The 26,524-nt window shown below is 46.0% G+C and overlaps 1 protein-coding gene across 1 annotated transcript in view; it reads left to right on the top strand.

Moving 5' to 3' along the window:
- The first annotated feature begins 4,660 nt into the window (after nt 1-4,660).
- LOC139227050 (ras-like protein family member 10B) overlaps nt 4,661-26,524 on the top strand; it is a 196,809-nt gene continuing 174,945 nt past the window's right edge. The window contains exon 1 of the mRNA XM_070858131.1: nt 4,661-4,876. Coding sequence (XP_070714232.1) covers nt 4,661-4,876 — 216 coding nt within the window. The remainder of the gene's footprint in view (nt 4,877-26,524) is intronic.

Genomic DNA, 26,524 nt, shown 5'->3' with positions numbered 1-26,524 from the left:
TCAGAGGGTTGTGAATCTTTGGAATTCTCTACCCCAGAGAGCTGTGGATGCTCAGTCTTTGAGTATATTCAAGACAGAGATCCATAGATTTTTGGCTATTAAGATAATCATCATCATCATAGGCAGTCCCTCAGAGTCGAGGATGATTTGCTTCTGCACTAGAAATGAGTTCTCAGGTGACTGAAGAGTCCAATATGGGACCTACAGTCTCTGTCACAGGTGGGGCAAATGGTGGTTGAAGGAACGGGTGTGTGGGGGGTCCTGGGTTGCCATGCTCCTTCTGCTGTCGATGCTTGGCTTCAGCTTGCTCTCGGCGAAGAGGCTCGAGGTGCTCAGCGTCCTCCCAGATGCTTTTCGTCCACTTTGGGCGGTCTTGGGCTAGGGATTCCCAGGTGTCGGTGGGGATGTTACATTTTTGCAAAGAGGCTTTGAGGGTGTCCTTGAAACGTTTTCTCTGCCCACCTGGGGCTCGCTTACCGTGTCGGAGCTTCGAGTAGAGCGCTTGTTTTGGGAGTCTTGTGTCAGGCATGTGGGTGTTGTGTCCCGCCCAGCGGTGCTGATTGAGCCTGGTCAGTGCTTCAATGCTGGGGATATTGGTCTGAGCGAGGACACTGACATTGGTGCGCCTATCCTGCCAATGGATTTGCAGGATCTTGCAGAGGCAACGTTGGTGGTACTTCTTCAGTGTTTTTAGGTGCCTGCTGTACATAGTCCATGTCTCTGAGCTATGTAGGAGGGCGGGTATCACCACTGCTCTGTAGACCATGAGCTTGGTGCCGGATTTGAGGTCCTGGTCTTCAAACACTCTCTTCCTCAGGCGACCGAAGGCTGTACTGGCGCACTGAAGGCGGTGTTGGACCTCATCGCCGATGTCTGCCTTTGTTGACAGTAGGCTCCCGAGGTATGGAAAATGGTCCACGTTGTCCAAGGCCTCGTTGTGGATTTTGATAACCCGGGGGTCGTGCTGTGTGGCGGGGGAAGGTTGGTAGAGAACCTTTGTCTTACGGATGTTTAATGTAAGGCCCATGCTCTCGTACGCCTCGGTCGGAGGACAGGGGGAGGTTGGAGGACAGGGGGAGATCGGGGGAAAGCGGGAGGTCAGAGGACAGCAAGAGCCCGGAGATCGGGGGACAGCGGGAGGTTGGAGGACAATGGAGGATCGGAGGTCAGAGGACAGCGGCAGGGTTGTGGCCCAGGAGCGGCGCAGCATAGACCAACAGCGGGGTCGTGGTCCAGGAGCAGCACAACACGGGCAAACAGCGAGTTCGTGAGACCGCTATTGCGTCCTATGAAACCCAGGGATAGAGGCCCTGCGGGAATGAGGAAGGAGGACAGTAGGAGTATGCGCGTGTGGTAGCTATTGTGCAACGGCTACCACATGTTAAAAGAATTCACGCACAGGCATCTTCCACACTTTAATATGAAGTTCGGGACCTGCAATGTCAGGACCCTTATGGATAAGAAAATCAAGGGATACAGTTATCGGGTGGGAAGGTGGAGTTGCTGTAGAAGTTCAGCCATGATCTTATTGAATGGCAGAGCAGGCTTGAGGGGCCGAATGGCCTACTCCTGCTCCTATTTCTTATGATCTTAAGTCCAAAGCACTTTACAGCCAATAAGTGTACTAACTGTTGTAATGTAGGAAATGCAGCCATCACTTTGCTTAACGCAGCAAGGTCCACACAAAGCAGGGTTTTAATGACCAGATAATCTTTTTACATATTGTTGAGGGATAAATATTGGCCGGGACACCAGAGACAACTCCCCTGCTCTTCTTTGAAATAGTGAGATGGGATCTTTAACATCCACGAGAGGGCAGACGAGGCCTCGGTTTAATCCCTCAGCCAAAAGACGTCACCTCTGACAGTGCAGGACTCCCTCAGTGGTGTACTGAGATGTCAGTCCGGATTATGAGCTCAAGCCCCTGGAGTGGGACTTGAACACACCACCTTCTGACTCAGAGTACTGCAGCTGACACCTTTGGTTTGATTCGTGGCCTGAGCTGGATTAGCTGATGTCTACTAGCTCCGCAGTTGGATTGGTAGAATTAACCCCTGCACCACTGGGCTAGGGAGAAGAAAAAAATCCCTCTCACCCAGAGCTCCTCTCCGATCACCCAGGGCCCCTCTCCAATCACCCAGGGCCCCTCTCCAATCACCCAGGGCCCCTCTCCAATCACCCAGGGCCCCTCTCCATCGCCCCCAGCGTATCTGTAAATGTAGGGCTTGTGTGTGGCTATGATTTCCTACATAGCCAAACAGCTTGCCACCACCACTCACTATTAAGGCTGGCAGTATCTAAAAACATGGCCCCCGGGAAAATCCAGCCTTTATTTTAAGCACAAAGGGCCCAAGTTTCCACATGATTTGCGCCTGATTTTTAGGAGCAACTGGTGGAGAACGGACTATCTTAGAAATCGCAATTCTCCACATTTTTTTTTCTGCAGTTCTAGTCAGGTAGAACAGTTCTACTTTGGAACAGAATTTTTTCTTCAAAAGGGGGCGTGTCCGGCCACTGACGCCTGATTTGAAAGTTTCCACAGTGAAAACGTACTCCAAACTAAAGTAGAATGGAGCAAGTGAAGATTTTTGTAGAACTGAAAAAACCTGTTCTACACATTAAAAAATCAGGCGCAGGTTACAAATTAGGCGTCCAGAACGAGGTGGGGGGGGAAGGGAACTCATTAAATTCGACAATAAAGCCTTATTTATACTTCTACAAATATTATACAAATAAATCCAACCTGAATAAACATTTATAAGCAAAGAAAAGATTAAATAAACCATCTTCCTACCTGTGTTAAAGTGCTTCGGCCATCGTTCGAAGGAAACCGCCGTTTGTTGCCGCGCAGGGGAGGGAGGGGAAGGAGACAGGGGCTTGTTGCCGCGCAGGGGAGGGAGGGGAAGGAGACAGCGGCTTGTTGCCGTGGAGGGAGGGGAAGGAGACAGCGGCTTGTTGCCATGGAGAGAGGGGAGGGAGACAGCGGCTTGTTGCCGCGCAGGGGAGGGAGGGGAAGGAGACAGCGGCTTGTTGCCATGGAGAGAGGGGAGGGAGACAGCGGCTTGTTGCCGCGGAGGGGAGGGAGGGGAAGGAGACAGCGGCTTGTTGCCGCAGAGGGGAGGGAGGGGAAGGAGACAGTGAGAAGGGAAGCCTCAGTGCTGATGTGCTGATGGCAATGTGATTTTATTAAAAAATGTTCAAAAATTAAACAGCTACAAAGAACTACAAAAATGGCCGAGTGCCAATGTTTTTTTTCACACTGAGCATGCGCGAACGCTTCAACGCGCACGCGCAGCGTTGCCGGCAGGAAAAAAACTAATTTAAATAGTACTCGCCCCCTCCCACTTACAAAATCGGCGCGAGTGTAGGCTCCGCCCCCCCCGGGCGCTGCGCCAAACAGACAAGGAGCTGCAAAGCACTCGAGAATAGCGCGTTTCTTTTCTGGCGCCGTTTTAGGCGCGAAAAACGGGCGCCCAGCTCGGAGGGGCGCCCGTTTTTTATCCTGTGGAAACTTGGGCCCAATGTATCAACTGCTGTTTGCTGCACTGGGAGCTGCAGCAGTCCGTGGTTGCAATCGGCTTTGCGTGCTCAATAAGAGATGTGGGTCAGAGCAGTGGCTCAGCTGCAGCCCTTGAAATCCGCTGGGTTAGCAGGTTGCAAAAGCCCATCCCTTGATTGGTGGATTTAGGCTAATCAGGGAACAGCTATTTTTGCATCATCTGCAGCCAGGGAAAGTTGAGGAGTTGAGGCTGAAGTTTCAAGGAGGGAAAGGATGGGGGTGAGGATCGTGGGAAGAGGGGTAGGGCTTTAATGTTTTGTGTGGGTTTGGGGGCTCTGGCTGTTTGCTTTCCTCTGTCTAAGCAATGTTGTTTCATTTGTGACTGTGGGACCTTCCGATTCCAGTGTGGGGGTGGGTGGCCATCTGTGTTTCGTGGCCAAAAGGTTGGGCTGATCCCTGATCTGGACGGGTGCTTGCGGATCTGTACCCAGCAAATATCAGGGAAGCTTGGGCAGAGAGGGGAGACAATTGGAGGGGACTTGGCCTAAATAGTGACTGCTTCATGCTATGGGCCTGTTCGTTAAGGTTGCACAGTGTGAAGGATGAGCTGGCGATAGATTTTTTGTGTGAGGTATTTCAGTTTCTTCTCTTGCTGTAACCTTGCCTCATCCCCGCTGAGCAGCCAGTGTTGCCCCATAACCAGCCATGAGTCAGTATGAGTCCACAACTCACTGTTAATGAACATCTTTACTCATTGACCATCAGTATCCCTTCTCATTGACAACCACAATCCAACCACGACCCACATCCCATCGCTTAGTCACAACCAGCACAAGTATTTTTCTAAATAACTTTCAATTGAAGAGCAACTGTAAGAACACAGTTATCACTTGTGCGTGTCTGTGTCTGTGTGTCTGTGTCTGTGTGTGTGTGCATGTGCATCTCTGTGCCTGTGTGTGTGTGCCTGTGTGTGTGTCTGTGCCTGTCTGTGTGTTGTGTGTGTCTGTTGCATGATGGGTCCTAATGGTCTCTCTTTCTCTTTCTGTTATTTAGGAGCAGGCTGACTGGAACTATGTGACCATGGTTCTTGAGATTATCTGACCGGCAGCCCCTGGAATATGCATGTCCTCGGCCCGTCTACACCCAGTGTCCTGCAACGGCATGGTGACAACTTTCAAAATAGCAATCCTTGGAGCACAAGGGGTTGGCAAATCGGCGATTGTGCACCAGTTCCTCTACAACGATTACAGTGACTGCTACCTGCCCACAAAAGCTCGCCATGTTTACCTGCCTGCTGTGGTCATGAATGAGCATGTACACGACCTACAGATAATGGACTTTCCGCCCATTCCATCCTTCCCGGTCAACACTCTGCAGGTAATTGTTCTGATCTCGACGACTCTCACAGGTCACAAGGGCTGATATAATTCTCTCTTTGGTGAGTGAGAGACTTCTTCTGTAAAGCCTGTAGCAGATATTCAGTTTCAATTAGTGGCCAATTTTGCCGACGACTGGTAATATCAATAGCCCGACTGATAACCAGGAACAGCTCAGCTCGCTAGTGAGTTTTTCATACCTTTGTTCTCTCTCTTCATTACTTTCCTCTTTGTTTTTCAGTAATTTACTTTATCTTTCATTGCTTTCTCCAGTTCTGCTTTCCCCAACCCCCGCTATCTGAGTCACCCATTTTAACTCATTCCTCTCTGTCTGGTCACCCAGATCTACATTCTTTTTATTAAAGGCCACTCGACCCACCAGAGCCTGTACGTCACTCTCCCAGCCTGGCCATCGGCTACATATTGAATGTCCTGGTAGATTATTCCAAACCATAGAGTCGTGAACATCTTCTGCTTACTTCACTCTCGGGGTGTGGGCACCATGGGCAAGGTGCATTTATTGCCCATCCCGAGGTGGGTGGTGAAGATGGTGTTATGACTGAGAGGCTTGTCAGAGTGCAGTTTGAGACTGGAGTCCTATTACAGCACTTAAGTGATATAACAGCTAGGTTTTTACAAGAGTTTGATGGCCATTTTCATTAGCTTTATAGTTCAATTTTTTAACAAACCAAATTCACATTGGTGCTAGGGTGGGATTTGAACTTGTATTGTTAGGCCTCTGCATTACTCACCCAGCAACATAACCTACTGTGCTAGTACACGAGTTGTACTAACAATTCAGGGAATGTGCATTCAAATCCTGATTTCTGTTTTAAATTGACTTTTCAGCAATTTAACTTAGTTTCCTCATGCTTTGCTGGGCTGATGTACTTTGAAGTAATATTCTAGGCTTATTTTAGCAGAAATGCAAATTACAGCTATTTTCTCCCACTCAGTCCACAGTGTTCCGTCGCAAAATGTGCCTACGTCCCATTATCCTCTACAAACTTAATTTATTCAAAGAATATCTCGCTTCCTGAGGCTTAGGGGCAGAAATTCAGTTCCGCCCCATTTGGGGACAGTAACCAAGAGGGGGCAGGACTTCCTATGCCCAGCGTGGAGGTCCTGCCCCGGCCGCGAAATTGCGGTTACCGCCCCTCACAGGAAGTGGAGCACAATGTCCCGTGTTCCACTTCCTGTTGGGGCAGGTTCGGCAGCGTTACGTGGCTTCTCCGCGTCAGCGCTGATGCGTTTCAGCGCCCCTCCCCTTCTGTTAAAGGGGAGGGACGCTGCGTACTCTGCGGGACCTTTGAAGGCCTCCGCCGGGCCGCCAGGGCTGAGCGGTTACGTGGCCGCAGCCCGGCACCGAGACAGAGTGCCGGGGTGCACGACCGTGGCCCGGACCCTGAGAAAGGAGTGGCGATCACCCGGACCGGTGAGTCTGGAAAAAAAAAACAAGATGGCGGCATGCGGCGCAGCGCACCTCCCCTTTATGGTTCGCCCTGCGATGCGTCACTGGCTCGGTTTGTGATCTCGCGAGGCTGGCACACGGCATCGCCCGCAGTGGCCTCACGGGGCACTGGCCAACATCTGCCGTGGAGCGGAAAGGGGCAGCTGCGCATTGCGATGATGTCATTGTCGAAGGCACAGCGGCCTGGGACGCTATTGGCGGGGGCGCGGCGCTACCACGTCCGCGCCTCTGCTAACCCCCGCGCAATTTCGTGGGAACCGGTAGCACCCCCCTCCCCCCCCGCCAACAACCTGGGCGAATATACCGTCGCGCCCCTCGGAGGGGCTAATGCGGGCGCAGAACAGCGGAATTACAGCCCCGTTAACCTGATCGTTCTGACATAAAGTGAGCTCCAGAAACCCTCCAACATATGCAGAGATCTAACTTCTAGCATCCAGCAGAACCCTCAGCTTCGCGTTTCGTCACCATGCTGAACGGCAGAAATGACCAGGGTCTTGCTGCGGGTGAGGACCCTCATTACCCGTGGTGACGGATGGGCGACGGGACTGCATCGTGCTAGTCCACGTTCTGTCTCCCACGACCCAGGAGCAGATCCTGACAATTGCTGCCTTGGACTGACTACCTCCTCCACTACACAACAATATCTTTTCTTTTCTAATTAGTTTTTCTTAAAGTACGTTTATGAAGTGACCGTACATGGTATGACAGGGGAATACATTGACATAGTGGGTACGTCGGCCACAGCGTGTTGCGTGGGGAAAACAGGGAAGTTTGACGACAATACCAGATGTCGGGAGGGGCGATAGGAGCTTTACAGAAAATGGTGATGGGCCTTGTAGAACAAAGACATTGTCCTTACACGCCCAGTGGGAGAGAGGGAAATATGTGCAGAATTCCACCAATAGGAATCATCCTCATAGGCAGTCCCTCTGAATTGAGGAAGACTTGCTTCCACTCTTAATGTGTCCTTAGGTGGCTGAACAGTCCAATACGAGAACCACAGTCTCTGTCACATAGAAACATAGAATCATTGAAAATAGGTGCAGGAGTAGGCCATTCGGCCCTTCGAGCCTGCACCACCATTCAATGAGTTAAAGGCTTAACATGCAACTTCAGTACCCCATTCCTGCTTTCTCGCCATACCCCTTGATTCCCCTAGTAGTAAGGACTACATCTAACTCCTTTTTAAATATATTTATTCACAGGTGGGACAGATAGTCGTTGAGGGAAGGGGGTGGGTGGGACAGGTTTGCCGCACGTTCTTTCCGCTGCCTGCATTTGTTTTCTGCATGCTCTCAACGATGAGACTCGAGGTGCTCAGCACCCTCCCCAATGCACTTCCTCCACTTAGGGCGGTCTTTGGCCAGGGTCTCCCAGGTGTCGATGGGGATGTTGCACTTTATCAGGGAGGCTTTGAGGGTGTAGGAAACCATTAAACTGACATCAGTTTGCCGCACTGATCTGTGGAAGGATTGCTTTGTTACTTCGAGCTGCAGCTTTAAGGGTGTGTGCTGGACAGGTTGGTGAGCAAGGCATTGGGGGCCATTTTGACTCTGGGCGTGAGTGTAAAAGGGTTGATGCCGGATCAGCCGCCAGTTGTACATCTTTCCTGATTGACGTCAATAGAAATGAGAACGGGGACGGATGTAAAGCGGGTTGCCGATTTACTACCTGTTTTACACAAAGTCAGAACTACCCTTGATTTTTGAAAAAGAAAGAAAGACTTGGATTTATATAGTGCCTTTCATGACCACCGGATGTTTCGAAACACTTTACAGCGCTTACAATGAAGTACTTTTGGATTGTAGTCACTGTTGTAATGTGAGAAAGGAGGGTACTTGTAGTTTTTAACTGCAGTTAGGAGCAAATGTTCTGGCCTGTTATAGTTGGTAATAATGTTTATTTTAATTTGTTTTGTTCCTGGGATGTGGGCATCACTGGCAAGGCCAGCATTTACTACCCATCCCTAATTGCCTTATAGAAGATGGTGCTGAGCCACCATTTCAGAGGGCAGTTAAGAGTTAACCACGTTGTGGGTCTGGAGTCACATATAGTCCAGACCAGGTAAGGACGGCAAATTTCTTTCCCGAGAGGACATTAATGAACCAGATGGGTTCTTAACAATCAGATAGTTTCATGGTCACCATTATTAATTAACCAAATTTAAATTCCCCACTTGGTGTGGTGGGATTTGACTCATGGCTCCAGATCATTAGCCCAGACCTCTGGATTACTAGTCCAGTAACATAGTCACTATGTTACCATCCCCTATTATGGAGGTTACTGTGGAACATTCAACTCTTTATTGTACAAGCATCAAAACATTATTTACATTACCAGTGCAATGTGAATCCCTTCTACACCTGTAACTATGGTAACTATCAGCAACTGAAATATTGCACTAATTGCAGAGATTTAACCTTGCTCAGATACACGGTCGACCAGTTTATGATCAAGAGGTGAGTTCATTTTACTTTGTGTTTCACTGAGGATAACATACCAGCTGATTAAGGGGCTGGGGGGCATTGCTATTCGGAGTGCTGTAAAGGGTTAACTTATGAGGATAGGTTGCGTAGGTTGGGCCTATACACATTGGAGTTCAGAAGAATGAGAGGTGATCTTATTGAAACTTATAAGATGATGAGGAGGCCCGACAGGGTGGATGCAGAGAGGATATTTCCATTCATAGGGGAAACTAAAACTAGGGGGCATAGTCTTAGAATAAGGGGCCGCTCATTTAAAACTGAGATGAGGAGAAATTTCTTCTCTGAGAGTTATAAATCTATGAAATTCTCTGCCCCAGAGAGGTGTGGAAGCTGGATCATTGAATATATTTAAGGTCGAGATAGAATGCTTTTTGAGTGATAAGGGAGTCATCATCATCATAGGCAGTCCCTCGGAATCGAGGAAGACTTGCTTCCACTCCTGAAGTGAGTTCGTTGGTGGCTGAACAGTCCACTACGAGAGCCACAGACTCTATCACAGGTGGGACAGATAGTTGTTGAGGGAAGGGGTGGGTGGGACAGGTTTGCCGCACGCTCTTTCCGCTGCCTGCGCTTGATTTCTGCACGCTCTCGGCGTTGAGACTCGAGGTGCTCGGGGAATAAAGGGTTATGGGGAACGGGCAGGGAAGTGGAGCTGATTCTATGATCAGATCAGCCATGATCTTATTGAATGGCGGCCAGTTCGTTAGATATATTCAAAAGGGAGTTAGATGTGGCCCTGATGGCTAAAGGGATCAAGGGGTACGGAGAGAAAGCAGGAATGGGGTACTAAAGTTGCATGATCAGCCATGATCATATTGAATGGTGGTGCAGGCTCGAAGGGCCGAATGGCCTACTCCTGCACCTATTTTCTATGTTTCTATGTTTCTATGTTTCTATGTTTCTATGTTTCTATGAATGAAATCTCATGAAGGGTGTTTAGGAGAGCTTGGAGTCACCATGAATATCGCCACTCCAGCAGATTGGAAAATCAGCAGCAGATGGTGACTAAGGTTGTTTGTTTCCCAACTCACAGTAGATGCCCTGAGGAGTGTGAAGCACTGTGTCACCATTCACCATCGGAAAGTGGGATATTGGGGATAGACAACAACTACAACAACTTGTATTTATATAGCGCCTTTAACATAGTGAAACGTTCCAAAGCACTTCACAGGAGTATTACACGATAAGAAATTTGACACTGAGCCGCATAAGTAGAAATTAGTGCAGGCGACCAAAAGATCGGTCAAAGAGGTAGGTTTTACGGAACATCTTGAAGGAGGAAAGAGAGGCGGAGAGGTTTAGGCAGGGAGTTCCAGAGCTTGGGGCCTAGGCAGCAGAAGGCACAGCCGCCAATAGCTGAGCGATTATAATCAGGAATGCTCAAGAGGGCAGAATTAGAGGAGCGCAGACATCTCGGGGGGGGTTGTGGGGCTGGAGGAGATTACAGAGATAGGGAGGGGCGAGGCCATGGAGGGATTTGAAAACAAGGATGCGACTCAGAGTAACTCAGAAGGTGGCAATACTGGGTATAGTCAGAGAGTAACTTTCAGAAAGTGGGGCATGATCAAATCACCAGTGACAACTCAATCTCCCCTTTCTCCTGTTCCTGTAACAGGATCCCAACATCCATGTTGTTTGGTGAATGGTTGGTGTTTTTAATGCTTGGTTCACCTACAGTTAGAAAGAACCAATTTAAAGCAGTATTTTTTTTTTAATCCATTTCTCTGCCTCGTGACAAAGGAGTTGTCGCTGTATGAATCTGAGCCTTTCTGATCAGTGGTGCAAAGTCCCGTCATTGCTGCTGATCAGAGAGTCACATTGCGACAGTGTTACATTGCAACCGGGCACAAAGAATAATGTCTATCCTAAACAGTGTGCACTGGCAGCAATGTGTGATGTTAGCGCGAGGTAATGAACTGTCAGAGACTCTCGGTGTTGACAGTGAGGCGACCATGAACGCTTAAATCTATCATGAAGTATTTCTGCTCTTTTTTTGCCCTTGTGGATATTGACAATGATCCTTCTGCCTCTGAACATGCTGATAGATGTCTTCTCTAATGATGTAAATTGTAACATATGCCCTCACAGGTTTGTAGAGCTGTTGAGTTGTGAGTGCCTTAGCCAATCGCGTGATGCTCACAAGACTCAATAAAACCCCAGCCAGTTGGGTTCGGGGGATCCATGATGAGGCAGGTGGTTGTGAGCCTGGTGGATGAACTGGTAATGTGTAGTGCGATTGTTAAACCTTTTGCTAATAAACCAACTAGTTCTTAATAGCAATGTGTTGCTATGAATTCTTAAGCAAAGAACCCATGAAGCAAATACATTACATAAATCTAACCTGGACTGGACACTGTCCATAGATCCAGGACTTTATAAAGATTTTACTTTCTGTAATATCTAAAAGAAACAAAGAACTTGAATTTCTGTAGCGCCTTCTACAACCTCAGGATGTCCCAAAGCACTTAACAGCCAATGAAGCACTTTTTGAAGCGTAGTTATTGTTGTCATGTAGGAGAGACGGCAGCCAATTTGCACACAGCAAGCTCCCACAAACAGCAATGTGATAATTATCTGTTTTTTATGATATTGGTTGAGGGATAAATATTGGCCCGGACATCGGTGAGAACTCCCCTGCTGCTGTTCGAAATAGTGCCATAGGATTTTTTATACCCATGTGAGGGGGCAGACGGGGCCTCGGTTTAACGTCTCATCCAAAAGACGGTACCTCCGACAACGCAGCACTCCCTCAGCACGGCACTGGAGTGTCTGTCTAGATTATGTGCTCAAGTCCCTGTTGTGGGACCCGAACCCACAACCTTCTGCCTCAGAGGTGGGACTGCTACTCACTGAGCCTATTCTCTTATATTTACTAGCTATTGGATTGTGTTTCAAAATTCTCATCCTTATTTTCAAATCCCTCCATGGCCTTGCCCCTCCCTATCTCTGTAATCTCCTCCAGCCCCACAACCCCCCCCCCACCGAGATGTCTGCGCTCCTCTAATTCTGCCCTCCTGAGCATCCCTGATTATAATCGCTCAACCATTGGTGGCCGTGCCGTCTGTTGCCTGGTCCCCAAGGTCTGGAACTCCCTGCCTAAACCTCTCCGCCTCTCTACCTCTCTTTCCTCCTTCAAGACGCTCCTTAAAACCTACCTCTTTGACCAAGCACCTGCCCTAATTTCTACTCATGCGGCTCAGTGTCAAATTTTTAGCGCTTTATATTCCTGTGAAGTGCCTTGGGAAGTTTCACTACATTAAAGGCGCTATATAAATACAAGTTGTTGTTGATGATGTTCAATAGCATATGAAATATTATAGTGTTACAGAGAGCTGATAATATGCATCATGCGACACAATTTCAGCTCTCAATAACCATTGCATTAGTTTCCCTTTCAGTAGTATTATGCTTCCTCTGTGCTGTGTGTGTGGGTGTGTGGTGCGGTGTGTACCAAACACATATTTGAAAGAAAAATAAACTGTCCTTGAACACCAATGTTGGGAACCAAAGGGAGCTGGGCCACCTTTCAGTGGTGCCATTGTGGACTGGATATTTCCCCGCTCGGTGGGAGTGAGAACATGAGCGGGGAAAAGTCACCCCCATGCTGCCCGTCGATGGTTGCTAGAAGCGTGACTCGTCTCTCAGCTGGAGTCTCGGAGCGCCCTGCTGAGTTAGCAACTCGATCTGGCAATTCTGCTGCGTTTCATAAAGCAGTCGGGTTTTAATTATCCTTTTGCTCACAAGAGTAGAGACATTTAAAAAAAGTGATTATTTTTAAGTGGGTAATAAAGCTGTATACTCAACAGTAATGCTGGTAGACAGTGGGATCATTCTGTCACAGGATTGATGCCTTTTTCCCATGAGGCACTGCTGGGGCTAGTCACTTGTTTTACTAAACCACCTGTCAGCAGCAAATTACTGAAAAATAAACTCACCGCATTGGATAGTTGTCACCTTCATTAACATACAGGAAATGAATGATCCATAACCAGGATGATGAGCTAGTTACTCAGGCCCCGGTCTATTTTCCAACTATACATCTTGTTTGCACGGCAAATGGACTGATTGTCCAAAGATTGGGGCAATAAAATGACTTGCCACGTGAAATATATGCACCTGTGAGCATGCTCATAGGTTTGTAGAGCTGTTGTCACATCATGGTGCACCATCTTGCCGTCCGGAGGAGGCGGGGATCCCCAATGGCGTGCTCTCTACACGGGAGTGTTGTGTATGTATAACATAAGTATATATCCTGTACATTCAATGTACAGTTACATAAGACCACTGGATGTACCTTCACACTGTATACACTACGCCTGTACCACCAGAGGGTGCAACTGGTGGAGATCTAGGGGTCACCTGTACACTGCAGGTAACCAGGTATAAAAGGGAGCTCACCTTACTGTACCCTCACTCAGGAGCTGCAATAAATGGACTAAGGTCACAACAGTTCAAGTGCAATATCTTACCTCGTGGAGTCATTACTAGAGTGCTTGCAGATACAATAGGGAGTCCTCCCTTTATTTATTGGGGACTTGGTCTGGAGGGTGGTGCATGGAACAGTCCCATGCAATAAGTTTTTAAGTCGGTTCACGGACTCCCAGGCCGCCTATAATTTCTACGGTCTAGGGGAGTTCATGTTCCATGTTTTTATTGAATGTGCGAGGTTGCAGCCCCTCTTCCAATATTTGAAGGGGCTGCTCCTCAAATTCTGGTTGCACTTCAGTCCCACGCTCCTGATCTTTGGGCACCCGGTACGGAGGAGAGCGGGCAGGTCGGAAGGCCTCCTCGTAGGACTGCTTCTGGGCATGGCCAAGGGGGCCATCAGCCGGTCCAGGCAACGGGCAGTTGAGGGGGTCGTTCAGCCCGACTGACTGCCTCTCTTCCGTGGTTACATCCGAACTAGGGTATCCCTGGAGATGGAGCACGCGGTGTTCACCGGTACGCTTGCGGCCTTCCGCGAGAGGTGGGCACCAGAGGGACTGGAGTGCATCATCACCCCCGACAACCAAATTTTAATTTGATCTTTTAAATTCCCTTTAAAGATTTATTTGATAATATGTGGGTTTTAGTCCCCATTTAATAAGGGGCGGCTTTATCTGTTTATTTTAAAATAGTTGTAGAGCTTTTGCAAGCGAGTCCCAGGTGGGCAGAGGAAACATTACAAGGACACCCTCAAAGCCTCCTTGATAAAGTGCAACATCACTACTGGCACCTGTGAATCCCTGGCCCAAGATCGCCCTAAGTGGAGGAAGAGCATCCGGGAGAGCGCTGAGCACCTCGAGTCTCATCGCCGAGAGCATGCAGAAATCAAGTGCAGGCAGTGGAAGGAGCGTGCGGCAAACCAGACTCCCCACCCACCCTTTCCTTCAACCACTGTCTGTCCCACCTGTGACAGAGACTGTAATTCCCGTATTGGACTGTACAGTCGCCTGAGAACTCACTTTTAGAGTGGAAGCAAGTCTTCCTCGATTCTGAGGGACTACCTATAATGATGATGATGAGCCAGCGAGGACTGGAAAATGATGGTCAGAGCCTTTGCTATTTCCTCATTCGCTTCTCTTAACAACCTGGGATAAATTTTATCCGGGCCTGGGGATTTATCCACTTTCAAAACTGCTAAACCCCTTATTCACTGTGTTTATCTCGTCTAATATTTCACACTCCTCCTCCCTCATTTCAAAGTCTGCATCGCCCATCTCTTTTGTGAAAACAGATGCAAAGTATTCATCGTGTGTATATATATATATACTCGGTGTCAAATTTATCTGTTTGTCTGTAACACTGTTGTGAAGCACCTTAGGACATTTTACTCTGTTAAAGGCGCTATATAAATAAAAGTTATTATTTATTATTAATTATTATTATTACTGTCCATCAGTACAGCTCCTTCTTGTCCCAGTACTGGTGCCAGTCTCCCACTCCAGACCTTTAACCATATATTAATTACTTCTGTCTTCTCCTGATCTGTTTGTCTCTATACCAATGTGCACATGGCTGTGGCAATAATCCAAATTATTACCCTTGAGATCCTGATTTTTAATTAACTCCTAATCCCTGACACTCCCTCAGCAGGAATCCTCCCCGTTCTTACCTATGTCGTTTGTTCCGACCTGGACCATGACAACAGGATTTTCCTTCTCTTTCTAAATTCCTCTCCAGCTGCCCTTACCCTGGCACCATGCAGGCAACACACCCTTCGGGACTCTCATTCGTGGATACAGAGGATGCTATCTATCCCTCTAATTATAGAATTCCCTATCACTATCACATTTCTATTCTGGTCTTCACCGCCCCCCGCCACCTCCGCTCCCCCTTGGACAACATTCTGAGCCATGCCACCTTAGTCTGCATTGTGGCTGTCCTCCCCACAGTCTTCCTCCTTGTCCTCACAGATAGTGAGCACATCACACCTGTTGGACAGGACCAGTATCTGCAGGACCTGCTTCTCAACCTCTCCTCAGTCCTTGCTACCCGGCTCCCTGCCAGTCACGCCCTCCCCTTCCTGAACCGGTGTTTTTCTCTGGGGTGTGACTGTTCCGGATAAATTTATCCAGAAATTCCTCCCCCTCCCTTATGTTTTGGAGTGTCTGTCACTCGCATTTCAGCTCAATGACTCGGAGCCGGAGTGACTGAAGGCGGAGACATTTCCTGCAGATGTGGGAATCTGGGTCAGTCTCACTGTCCACGAACTCTCACATACTACAGTTCTGACACACAGTCTGCCCTGCCATCTCTAGTCTTTTTTATTTATTTGTTTATTGGTAGCCTAAATTAAGATTAGGTAGACAGCTTTCATTAAAATTGCTACTGTATTACTCACCAACCAATCACCAACCTGCTGTCCTGTGACATCACCGAGTCCGCGAGTTATTTACCGCAGCCAAATGGAAACTACTGGAAAATCTCTCACTTTCTGAAACTTGGTTTAGGTATCTTAGTTCTTTATCTTTATTCCTTACCTTATCTTAGTCTATATTTGTTCAGAGGTATTTACCGTTTAGTCTATTTTAAGGTTGTTAGTTGTTTGTTTTTTTTGCACACTAACTTGCACTAAGCACTAAAACATGGAACAAAATGTTAAACACTTATTGCTTCAAGCTTACACAAACCACTACATGTATTAAAGGCAAAATGAACCACCCCCTTCCGCGTCTGCACCGAATTCCTACTCTTGCCAAATTCTAAACTTCCCACTCTGTCGGAGGTGCCGTCTTTCAGATGAGACATTAAACCGAGGCCCCGTCTGCCCTCTCAGGTGGATGTAAAAGATCCCATGGCACTATTTCGAAGAAGAGTGGGGAGTTATCCCCGGTGTCCTGGGGCCAATAATTATCCCTCAACCAACATCACTAAACCAGATTATCTGGTCATTATCACATTGCTGTTTGTGGGAGCTTGCTGTGCACAAATTGGCTGCTGTGTTTCCCACATTACAACAGTGACTACACTCCAAAAATACTTCATTGGCTGTAAAACGCTTTGAGGCGTCTGGTGGTCGTGAAAGGCGCTATATAAATCCAAGTCTTTCTGTTCACGATCCTTTCAGTGAATGTTGTGATCTGTGGTTACACTCTGCCATTCAGGCAGTGCATTCGCTGTATAAAACAAGTTCTCATTCTCATTTTCCCCTAGCATTCAGCCAATGATCGTAAATCTGTGATCCCTGGTTACCGACCCTCTTGCCAGTGGAAACAGTTTCTCCCGATCTAGCCTATCAAACCCCTTATAATTTTGAACACCTCTATCAAATCACCCCTTAACCTTCCCTGCTCTAGCGAGAACAATCCCAGCTTCTCTAGACACCCCACATAAATTGATCAAAAAAAATTGAAACAGAAAAATTGCACAAAATACATTTTGCCTAGACTTCTCAAACCGTAAACAGGACTAGATGGTGCAGTGGCTGAGCAAACTGCTTTTTCACCTCAGAGTTTGCATCCAGCTCAGACTGAAGGGATGAAAGTGCATTCCCTCTATTGGCCCGATGTAAAATGAGTATGCAAGATGAAAATAGTGCTCGTCACAGTAAGGGACACATTTCAGAAGTAGGTTCAAGGCACATTGTATTATTCTGTATGTGATCACGCTACGATTATATACTCAGACTTCCAAAACTGGATAAAGGCATCTTGAAAAGAGCAGAAAGCTCAACAAGTATAAAATAAACCAAAAGCAACTGGATCTGGGCAACCATCTCTGCTAAATTTAGTCAAACTCCTACATAACATTGTATACTTCCTGTAATATATTCTTTACGACATCACCAAAATGCGTACAAGATGGCTCCACAGGAACTTGTCACTTGTCACATGATCCTTTTATTATTTACAGCATTAGCTGCATTGCCACAGTAGTCCACTAGACGGAGCAGTAGTCCACTAGGGGGAACTCTCTTACACTTCCGTACTAGGGTACTTCATATACTTCAAGAAGGCATGGCTAAGATATTTTTAATACTAGCTGGCATCTTTATCACTTCACTCCCTACATTATGGCCATAGGAGGCAAGCAGTCTGCTGCCAACCTTCTGCCAATGCCAGCACTCTGACAATGCCAGCATTCTACCAATGCCAGGCCAATGCCAGCCCTCTGCCAACCTTCTACCAATGCCAACATTCTGACAATGCCAGCCCTCTGCCAACCTTCTACCAGTGTCAGCACTAGACCAGTGCCAGGCCAATGCTAATCTTTGCCAATGCCTTCCTTCAACGATACTTTCGTTGATTCACCCTCCGATTTGCCATTCTACTAATGGAAGAACCACCTTCAGTTGACACCTCCTGCTGGCTGCAATCAGAACCTTACTGCATCAGCGATTGTAAGTGTGAGCTCTCATAAGAACATAAGAACATAAGAAATAGGAACAGGAGTAGGCCACACGGCCCCTCGGGCCTGCTCCGCCATTCAATAAGATCATGGCTGATCTGATCATGGACTCAGCTCCACTTCCCTGCCCGCTCCCCATAACCCCTTAGCCCCTTATCGTTTAAGAAACGGTCTATTTCTGTCTTAAATTTATTTAATGTCCCAGCTTCCAAAGCTCTCTGAGGCAGCGAATTCCACAGATTTACAACCCTCTGAGAAGAAATTTCTCCTCGGCTCTGTTTTAAATGCATTCATTCTACCATCCTTGGTACAATCCATTAAAACAGTCATACGTTCCATCAGACTTTGTAGCTTTTTTCCTATTTCAATAGCACAAGATGTCTAGGGCCTATATTCAGAGGTCAGCCTTGAAAATTATGCGAGGAGCTTTGCAATTTGACAGTTTGACTTGCAGCTCAGACTCGCTGAAGAACAATATACAACGACTTTAATTGGAACCTGTGGAAGCCCTGTGGATAAATGTTCTTGTGCTCTGGAAATAGTATTGGGAGAAAATACTACGGCTGAGAAATTCTGCCATGCAGCACCCAAATTTCTAGGCCTACATATACAACAAGGACTTATCACCACAGGAATTGTCAGTTCAAACCCCAATATTCCAGTAAGGGAGTGATCCACAAGGCAAGTCTACAACAGCAGTCTCGAACCACCTCACTGAACTCACCATCACCCATGGGACTACATTGAGGAAGAACATCTTTGTGACACGTGGTGTAATATATCTGCTTCTTGAGTTCTTTGCTTAAGAATTCATAGCAACACATTGCTATTAAGAACTAGTTGGTTTATTAGCAAAGGTTTAACAATCACACTACACATTACCAGTTCATCCATGAGGCTCACAACTGCATACCTCATCGTGGATGACCTAGACTCAACTGACTGGTCTTATTGAGTCTTGTGAACATCCTCTCTGGCTACAGGTGTGGTGCCAGAGGATTGGAGGACTGCTAATGTTGTACCTTTGTTTAAAAAGGGAGAAAGGAATAGACCGAGTAATTACAGGCCAGTCAGCCTTACCTCAGTGGTGGGAAAATTATTGGAAAAAATTCTGAGGAACAGGATAAATCTTCATTTCTAAAGACATGGATTAATCAAGGACAGTCAGCACGGATTTGTTAAGGGAAGGTCGTGTCTGACTAACTTGATTGAATTTTTCGAGGAGGTAACCAGGAGGGTCGATGAGGGTAGTGTGTTTGATGTAGTGTATATGGATTTTAGCAAAGCTTTTGATAAGGTCTCACATGGCAGACTGGTCATAAAGTAAAAGCCAATGGGATCCAGGGCAAAATGGCAAGTTGGATTCAAAATTGGGTCAGAGGCAGGAAGCAAAGGTTGATGGGTGTTTTGTGATTGGAAGGCTGTATCCAGTGGGATCCCATAGGGCTCAGTACTGGGTCCCTTGTTTTTGTGTGGTATGTATCAATGATTTGGACTTGAATGTTGGGGGTATGATTAAGAAGTTTGCAGATGATACTAAAATCGGCTGTGTGGTTAATAATGAAGAAAGCTATAGACTGCAGGAAGATAAAGATGTACTGGTCAGGTGGGCAGAACAGTGGCAAGTGGAATTCAATTCAGATATGTGTGAGGTAATACGTTTTGGGAGATCTAACAAGGCAAGGGAATACACATTAAATGGTACGACACTGAAACGTGTAGAGGAACAAAGGGATCTTGGAGTGCAGGTCTACCGATCCCTGAAGGTAGCAGGCCAGGTAGATAAGGTGGTTAAGAATGCATATGGAATACTTGCCTTTATTAGTTGAGACATGGAATACAAGAACAAAGATGTTATGCTTGAACTGCATAAAACACTGGTTAGGCCGCAGCTGGAGTACTGTGTGCAGTTCTGGTCACCACATTACAGGAAAGATGTGATTTTACTGCAAAGGGTGCAGAGGAGATTTACAAAAATGTTGCCTGGACTGGAAAATTTTGGCTACGAGGAAAGATTGGATCTGTTTTCTTTGGAACAGAGGAGGCTGAGGGGAGACCTTATTGAGGTGTGTAAAATTATGAGGGGCCTGGATAGAGTGGATAGGAAGGACCTGTTTCCCTTAGCAGAGGGGTCAACAACCAGGGAACATAGATTTATAGTATTTGGGGGGGGGGTGGTTTAGGGGAGATATGAGGGGAAATGTCTTCACCCAGAAAGGGTGGTAGAGGCAGCAACCCTCACCACATTTAAAAGGTACTTGGATGTGCACTTAAAGTGCCGTAACCTACAGGGCTACGGACCAAGAGCTGGAAAGTGGGATTGGGCTGGATAGTGCTTGGTCGGCCGGCGCGGACACGATGGGCCAAACTGGCCTCCTTCAGTGCTGTAAATTTCTATGATTCTATGATGGGACTGACTCCACCTGAACCAGAATGGGACCACTGTCCTAGTGGAAAGGGTAAATAGGCAGGTGGCAAAGGCTTTAAACTAGTAAGACAGGGGGAGGGATCTACTAGAAATGAAACAAACCTAAATATAATTGTAACAGCAAAGGACAGCATACAACAGACCAAACTAAGGGAATGAACAGGGAATAAGGAGTATAAAAAGATGGTTAAAATAAAGTAGGAGACACTGCTTTTAAAATGAGTTAAACTGTCTGTACAGCACTGCATACAGTCTTCATAATAAAACAGGGGAACTGGAGACAATAATACATTGCGAGGAACCAGATATAGTCGGGATTACTGAGATATGGCTGCAGAAAAATCAGGACTGGGAATTAAACATTGCAGGGTTTAACATATTTAGAAAAGATAGAGAGGGGAAAAGGGGAGATGGAGTAGCCGTAGTTATTAGAGATGACATAATGGCAGTCGAAAAAAGTGACAAAGCCATCAGTAAGTCAGAAATAGAATCCATGCGGATATAGATAAAAGATAATAAAGGATAAATCACACTAATAGGGATAGTCTACAGACCACCGAATAGTGGAAGGGAGGTGGAAGAAGAAATATACAAAAAAAATTAGGGAAATGATGAAAAACATAGCATAATAAAAATAGGGGATTTTAACTAACCCAAAATGAATTAGCCAGAAGAGGCAGGTAAAGGGCATAAGCAATAGAGTTCCTACAATGTGAACAGGACTTCTTTCTAATCCAGTATGTAAGAAGCCCAGCAAGGAAGGATTCGTTACTGGATGTAGTAAAGGGAAATGAAAAGAGCAGAGAAGAGAAATTAAAGTAGGGGAACATCTAGGCAATAGTGACCATAATATAATATGCTTTAAGCTGATAATTGAGAATGACAACGGTCAGGGTAATAGATCGGAGAAAAGCTGATTTTGCGGGGCTGAGAATCGAACTTTGAAAAATAAAATGGAAAATATTAGCAAACAATGATGAAGAACAGCAATGGGAAACATTTAAAATGGTGTTCAACAGATTCCAGGAAAAATATATTCCGCTAAACTAAACAGTAATGAGACACCATGCATGAATAAAAACACAAGGGAAATATTGAAGGTACAAAAAGAAGCATACATTAAGTACATGGACAGCAAGGGAGAGCATTACAAGGGAGATTACAAAGAGATTAAGGCCCCGAACTTGGTGCACTCTCCGCCCGCTGCCGTTGAGTTTTTTGGGCAGTCTCCACTTGGTGCCAGTTTCCTCTAGGCATCCCGGCGGCAGAAGGGGAGGATCGCTGGGAACCGCCCACTGATGTTCGCTAGCGCGCAAGGTGCATAAGTGTCTTCCCGCCCATCGAGCTACCAGATTCCTCCGGGCAGGAGTCGGCAGCAGCAGGGGGACGGGTCGCTGCGTGGAGGCAGTAAGTACGAAGACCTGCAAAAAGATTATTAGTAAACTTTTATTTTTTTTTACACAGCGATTCAGGTGGATGGGGTCCTCTGAAGGTTTTCCAGTGTTTTCTTTTATGTAAATGTTTATTTTTCTATGTTTTCCTCCTCCCTGGGCCCGACTCAATCCTCAGCGGTACTGTGCCGAGGATTGCATTTGCCGCTGAGAATGGGAGCTCCCGCCCGCTGCCGCCCACATTCAGGGTGTAATCGATTTTTCGCCACCATGTGGTCTTTGCAGATCTTTTTGAGGAATCTCCCGCCCAAAGTACCGCCAATTCTCTCGGCAGTCCTTTGGACGGCACTTGGGCGGGCCTGAGCTTTGACCAAGTTTGGGCCCTATAGAGAGTGGTAAAAATAAATATAGGATAGTAAAGAGGAACTGTGAGATTATCAAGGAACATAAAACAAAATAGTAAAGTATTTTACAGGCACAGCAATAAAAAAAGGAAAGTTGGGATGGGAATAGGCCCACGAAGGGACGGACAGGATAGTACCACAGGCGGTGATAGCGAAATGGCAGAACTATTAAATAATTACTTTGCTTCAATATTTACCACTGAGACATATCAGTTGGACATGACATTGGAAGATGAGATTAGAAATTATATAAGCGCATCTGGAACCGAGTGGACCTGGCGGAACCTCAGTTTGGGTTAGGTGGACCCTAACCCAAACTGAGCATCGGTGAATAGGTTATTGGTGAGTAAGTGCCGCGTGATATCATTGTCCATCACTTTTACTTTGAAAATAAGAATGCAAATGAGGTAGTGGAGCAAATGGATTTCGGAGTACAAATCACTAAATGTAATGATGTGTTTAGTAAGACCATGAAACAAAGTAAACCAGTCACAAGGGTTTATTTCTAGCGGGATAGATTGAAAAGTAGAGATGTTTTGCTAAATTTGTACCGAACCTTGCTTGGACAACACTTAGAGTACTGTGTGTAATTCTGGTCACCATGTTGGCCCTGAATTTGCGGTCGGAGGCTTCCCACGGGGAAATGCCTCCGATCTGCAAATAAAATACCAGGTGGTCCGGGAGGTTTGGAGGCCCGTGGTCCTGGGCCTCTTCGGGAATGGGCGGGTAGAGCCACGTGACTCAGGGGTGCAGGAGGTTCACAAGCGCCCCTGGGATCACGTGGGCCGGCCCAACGAATCACAGAAGGGAATCTCCATTCATGCTTATGGGAATTCCGTATGTATGGAAACCTCATAAGCATGAATGGGAATACTCCCCAAAAATATATCCACAATTCAAATAGATTAAAAAAAAATCTATCCCATATTTTAAACTAATTAATATGGTATTTAATTAAATACTTAAAACAAAAATGTAACTAAAATTTTTGTTTTACGTGTTTTAAAGGGGCACAGGTTTTTAAATGTATAAATAATTGATTTCGGTTTTTTAAAAATTCTTATGCCGGTAAAAGCAAGCCTTACACCTGCTTTTACCAGACGTAAGCATTTCATGGGCATTCGCTGAGCAGAAGTTGGGGAATTAAGAACATAAGAGCATAAGAATTTGTAGCAGGAGTAGGCCTTTTGGCCCCTCGAGCCTGCTCCGCCATTCAATAAGATCATGATGATGATGATGATCATGGCTGATCTTATACCTCAACGCCACTTTCCTGCACTATCCCCGGATCCCTTGATTTCCTTAATATCCAAAAATCTAGCGATATCTGACTGAAATATACTCAAGGACTGAGCCTCCACAGCCCTCCGGGGTAGAGAATTCCAACCTCTGAGTGAAGATTCACCACCCTCTGAGTGAAGAAGTTTCTCCTCATCTCAGTCCTAAATGGCCGACCCCTTATTCTGAGACTGTGACCCCTGGTTCTAGACTCCTCAGCCAGAGGAAATATCCTCCCTGCATCTACCCTGTCAAGCCCTGTAAGAATGTTGTATGTTTCAATGAAATCAACTCTCATTCTTCTAAACTCTAGAGAATATAGGCCTAGTCTACTCCATCTCTCCTCGTAGGGCAATCCTCCCATCCCAGGAATCAGTCTGGTCAACCTTCGTTGCACTCCCTCAATGACCAGTATATCCTTCCTTAGGTATGGAGTCCAAAACTGTACCCAATACTCCAGGTGTGGTCTAATATAATTGTAGTAAGACATCTTTACTCATACTCAAATCCTCTTGCAATAAAGGTTAACATACCATTTGCTTTCTTAATTGCTTGCTATACCTACATGTTAACTTTCAGTGATTCGTGTACAAGGAAACCCAGGTCCCTCTGAACACCAACATTTCCCAATCTCTCACCATTTAAAAAATATTCTGCTTTTCTACTTTTCCTACTAAAGTGGATAACTTCACATTTCTACACATATTCCATTTTTCAGGTTCTTGCCCACTCACTTAGCCTGTCTATATCCCCTTGAAGTCTCTTTGCATCCTCTTCACAACTTACATAGCTTGTATCATCAGCAACCTTGGATATATTACATTTGATCTCTTCACCCAAATCATTGATATATATTATGAATAGCTGAGGCCCAAGCACCGATCCTTTTAGCACCCCACTAGTTACTGTCTGCCAACCTGAAAATGACCTGTTTATTCCTACTCTCTGTTTTCTGTCCATTAACCAATCCTTAATCCATGCTAGTATATTACCCTCAATCCCATGAGCCCTGATATTGTTCAATAACCTCTTGTGTGGCAACTTATCGAATGCCTTCTGAAAATCTAAGGACACCACATCCACAGGTCCCCTTATTATTCTGTTAGTTACAACCTCAAAAAACTTTTGTCAAACATGATTTCCCTTTCATAAATCCATGTTGCCTCTGCCCAATCCTATTATTCTTTTCTAAGTTCCCTGTTACCACGTCCTTAATAATAAATTCTCGCATTTTCCCTACTACTGATGTCAGACTGGTCTGTAGTTCCCCGTTTTCTCTCTCCCTCCATTCTTAAATAGCGGGGTTACATTAGCTACCTTCCAATCTGAGGGAACTGTTTTCGAATCAATGGAATTTTGGAAGATGACAACCAATGCATCCACTATCTCTATAACCACCTCTTTCAAGACCCTAGGATGGAGGCCATCAGGTCCAGGGGATTTATTGGCTTTCAGCCCCATTAACTTCTCCAGTACAATTTTTTTACTAATACTAATTTCTTTTAGTTCCTCATTCTCGCTAGACTCCCTGATACTCCACTATTTCTGGGAGTTTTTTTTGTGTCGTCTTCCGTGAAGACAGACACAGGTATTTGTTTCATTTCTCTGCCATTTCCTTATTCCCCATTATAATTGCTCCTGTCTCAGCTTGTAGGGGCCCACATTTACTTTGGCTAATCTTTTCCTTTTTACATACCTATAGAAGCTTTTATAGTCTGTGTATTTATGTCTCTCGCTAGTTTACTCTCATATTCTGTTTTCCCTTTCTTGATCAATTTCTTGGTCCTCCTTTGCTGAATTCTAAAATCCTCCCAACCCCAAATACTCTGTGCCAGTGAGTGCCCTTTTCCCGGGGATGTGGAGGATCTTGACAGATCGCAAGTTCTGGGTTTTAGCGCATGTACAGCGCATTCCTAAACCTGGAACATGCGCGGCCCCTATGGGTGCGTGCGCACTTCGTGCATCCTATATAAAAAGGATATAGAGGCGCTGGAGAGAATGAAAAAAAGATTTACAAGGAAGATGCCAGAAATGCGATATTATACCTATCGGGAAAGGATGAACAGGCTGGGTCTCTTTTCTCTTGAAAAAAGAAGGCTGAGGGCTGACCTAATAGAAGTCTTTAAAATTATGAAAGGTTTTGATGGAGTGGATACAGAGAGAATGTTTCCACTTTTGGGGAAGAGCAAAACTAGAGGCCATCAATATAAGATAGCCACCAAGAAATCAAAAAGGGAATTCAGAAGAAACCTCTTTAACCAGACAGTGGTGAAAATGTGGAACTCGCTACCAGAGAGAGTAGTTGAGGCGAATAGTATAGAAGCGTTTAAGGGGAGGCTAGATAAGCATATGAGGGAGAAGGGACTAGAGGGTTATGCTGATCGAGTTAGATGAGGAAGGATGGGTGGAGGCTCGAGTGGAGCATAAACGGCAGCATGTACTGTGGGCCGAATGGGCTGTTTCTGTGCTGTATATTCTATGCAATTCTGTGTAAAGGATGGTGGAAGCAAGTTCAGTAATAACTTTCAAAGGGGAATTGGATATATGCTTGAAAGAGAAACATTTGCATTGCTGTGGGGTAAGAGCAGGGGAGTGGGATTAATTGGATGGCTCATGCTGAGCCGAACGGCCTCCTTCTGTGCTGTAATTTTCTGTGACTCTCTTCTTTCTTGATATACTTGCCGTGCCTCCATTTGTCATTCGCAGGGGGCATGACCTCTCCCAGCCCTCCAATAATACGTCTGATGGTGCCATGGCCAGCAGGCCCCCCTGAGAGAGTGGCCGAGGATGACTCACTCCCTTCCCTTCCCTTAAACATTGCCGGAGAGCTCGAATTCCTGTTGTCATAGCTTATTTCACCTTGTGGAAACGAGAGAGGACATTTGCCTCGCACACTTGTGGGGAAGCAGTGCGACTGAGAGACTGGGATGTCTGCATTGTACGAAAGAACTGCAGTGCACTTCAAGGTTATTAATCTGTGCTGATTTATTTATAAGGATGATCTGCCTGAGTTTTATACTTCTGTTATCTAATCTAAACACATTACTCACACTGACGCTCATTAGTTTCTGGTGCGGTGACACAATTATTACCACGTACAGCACTCTGAGCTGTCAGCTCATATCAAGCCATACAGAAATTTATGCTGTTGCTATTGAAATGCCCTCAAAAGCAAAAAAGGCAACCAAACGTGTATAGTACAAATAAAACCTCTCTTACAGTGTGTGTGAAAACGTCTTGTTTCAGATATGTTTTCAAATTAGGAAGTAACTAAAGCTCCTGTCTGTGTGAAGGATGATAGTGCTGGGGTATAACGTATTACCTTTATCATCAAGCATTGTAGTCATTCACGCATATGTCAT

Source organism: Pristiophorus japonicus, chromosome 16, assembly GCF_044704955.1.
Source record: "Pristiophorus japonicus isolate sPriJap1 chromosome 16, sPriJap1.hap1, whole genome shotgun sequence".
Lineage (NCBI taxonomy): Eukaryota > Metazoa > Chordata > Chondrichthyes > Pristiophoridae > Pristiophorus > Pristiophorus japonicus.
This window is presented reverse-complemented; position numbering and strand designations above follow the sequence as displayed.